The sequence below is a fragment of the Hipposideros armiger genome, unplaced genomic scaffold (assembly GCF_001890085.2).
Source record: "Hipposideros armiger isolate ML-2016 unplaced genomic scaffold, ASM189008v1 scaffold_576, whole genome shotgun sequence".
NCBI classification, from domain to species: Eukaryota; Metazoa; Chordata; class Mammalia; order Chiroptera; family Hipposideridae; genus Hipposideros; species Hipposideros armiger.
Genome location: NW_017731926.1, coordinates 89603 through 92363, shown reverse-complemented (window position 1 = coordinate 92363; position 2761 = coordinate 89603). Strand labels below are relative to the sequence as shown.

Here is a 2761-nt window from a genome sequence, read left to right as displayed (position 1 = left end):
AACATAGAAAAAAATATGTCATGACTTTACCAACAACCCAATATATGTTCATTTCTCATTTGCTTTAATTTCAAGATGAACACTTAGAAAGATAACATTTATTCTCTCCCTTTTTATACTCAGGGTGTTAAGGAATTAGCAAAGCAGGTGAAGAGTTTGCCGGTGGTCAATTATAACCTCCTCAAGTATATTTGCAGGTAAGACTTTTCCTAAAGACAAAACTAACCAAAATAAGACTATATTTAGGCTTACATTCATTTATGTTTGACGATGAATAAAATCACTTAACTGCTCTGACCTCCAGTGTTGGCCTCTATAAAATTAAGAGGGTTGACAAAGTGATGGCAAAGGTTTCTTTGAGCACTAAAATTGCTTGGTTTTGTAATTTGTTATTTCTGAAGTCTCTCATGCCTCTACATAGTAAAGCTATGTTGCTTTGAACTTCTGTCAGAGTCATTTGTATGTACCACATACTGTTGTTTAAAAGAAGGAGCATAGTCCTTGACATGAGGACGATTTGCGAGGAGTCCGGATTCTACTTGTGTTTCTTTATGCAATTTTCTTACTCTGTCAGAGTCTGAGTCCTAGTAAGTAAAATGGTAGTAAAAACACACAATTTACACAGTTGTTTTAAAAGTTAAATTATATTTTTAAATGATTAATGTATAGATAGCAAGTGCTCACTAAATATTGTGGGTTTTTTTTCCATTCCTCTCCCTCCTCAGGACTCATTGAAAAAACATTTGTAGTTCAATTCTGTTAGAACAATCATTGTGCCTGGTAAAGCTCTTTCTCAGTGACTGTTTTTAACTTAAAGCCTGGCATGGGATGTGGCATGTCTATACTGCTGTTTAAAAAAACCAAACATGTAAAAAACAAAACAAAAAAGAAACCGAACATGTAAAATTGAAACATATTAAATTTAAATAAAGAGATTGAGAATTGGTACTACTGCAGAGTATCTTAAATGATAGTTTCCCAGTCCATTTTAAAATTCAAACTTTTAATTTGGTACAATACATCATTTAAGTAGGCTTTTTGTGTATGTTGTGATTAGATAAATAATTAGCAGAGTAGGAACTATGGCATTTGACACTATTTGAAAAAGCAAGATAGTTTCACTGATAGCATAGACTTATTAACATGTAAGACTTCCATCCCAAGATTTTGAACTAAGTCAAGCTATTGTACTAGATAATAAAAAGGTTACATTCTCTTTAAGCAAAAGGGGAAAAGACTTGAGAACCATATTGCAAGTCTTTATCTCCACAATAGAAAAACTCTACCTCTCTTGAAACATTTAAGCAGACTTTTAATTTCAATTTCAAATAAGAAATGGTAGTTTGACTTGTTGTCCTTCAGTTCTACTATAGCTTAGTCTGTATAATAGTAGTGAACATGGGTAAATAGGCACCTTTTAAAAGTCATGATGTGGTAGTTAAGAGCACACTCTAGAGTCAGACCGCCTAGGTTCAAATCTCATATCTGCCACTTGTTAACTCTGTGTCCTTGGAGAAGATTCTTAACCCCTCTGGTACCTGTGTCTCATCTGTAAAATCGAGGTAATAATAGTATGTACCTTACAGAGATTTTGCTAACTTAATAAGTTAGCAAAATGACTGACACATAATGCAATTTATTAAATAACGCATAAAATAAGTTCTTTTTTTTTTCATTACTTCTTCCTTTTCTCATCAGTACAGTTAGTAAGCCATGAAATAATAGAAGCTCTTATAGAAATGAAGAGGGGGTGAGGAATGAAAAAAGCCTGAATGATTACAAAAACAATTCCTCCTACTAAAATCATTCAGGGAAACAGCTATTTCATGCCTCTTATTCTTTAGCACCTCATAAATTGAAACAATTTGCGCTTGTAATTTTTTATATCAATAGAACTGAGGTTTTAATTTAAACCATGTTTGATCTCACTTTTTTAACAGACTATAAATTTGAAGCTCACAAGTTACTTCACAAAGAGGGTTGATTCCTCCTCTCTGAAATAAAGGATTGTACCAGACAACTTACTATAGTTCTCAGACTGAATATACATAAATTTAATACTTTATGGAGGGATTGGAAAGGAATCCATATTCTTCAATCTAATGTCCATATTAGCATTATCCAAACATGTTCCTGTGACTGACAGGAAGCCAAACCAGGCCAGGCCAGAGATGATATTTGATATGATCTCTCAGGTTTAATTCTTAATAATTTACAATATATTTTTTTCACATTTGATTGACAGATGTTTGAATTTATGAATAATTTTATCTCCATCGTCATCTTTGAACATGCTCCATTTCATAAATATTTCCTCATGACCAATTTATTCCATCAATGAATTTTACCTCATTGAGTTTTGTTCACATTCTTACACCCAACAGGTTCTTAGATGAAGTACAGTCCTATTCGGGAGTTAACAAAATGAGTGTACAGAACTTGGCCACTGTCTTTGGCCCTAATATCCTGCGCCCAAAAGTGGAAGACCCTTTGACTATCATGGAGGGTAAGTACATGATTATCTTATACTCTCATCAAAAGAATAATCACTGTTTCTTTGTTGCCCTGAACCTATTGAGCAAACTAAAGACATAAGTGAATCCATGATCATCCCATTTATTGACTCAAATGGGGTTTCTGTATCATATGTATATGTTTTATTTTATAATAAGATAAGGTTTTTAGAAAACCATGGACTAAAGTATCTTTTAAGCTTCTTGTACCTTCAAATTTTGTATTTTCTAATGTCAGCTAAACTCTT

The 2761-nt window shown here is 32.9% G+C and overlaps 1 protein-coding gene across 1 annotated transcript in view; it reads left to right on the top strand.

The window, feature by feature from the left end:
- The window catches only part of ARHGAP24 (Rho GTPase activating protein 24), a 30307-nt gene that overhangs the window by 2993 nt on the left and 24553 nt on the right, over positions 1-2761 (top strand). Inside the window, exons 2-3 of the mRNA XM_019624073.1 lie at positions 124-197; positions 2385-2506. Coding sequence (XP_019479618.1) covers positions 124-197; positions 2385-2506 — 196 coding nt within the window. The remainder of the gene's footprint in view (positions 1-123; positions 198-2384; positions 2507-2761) is intronic.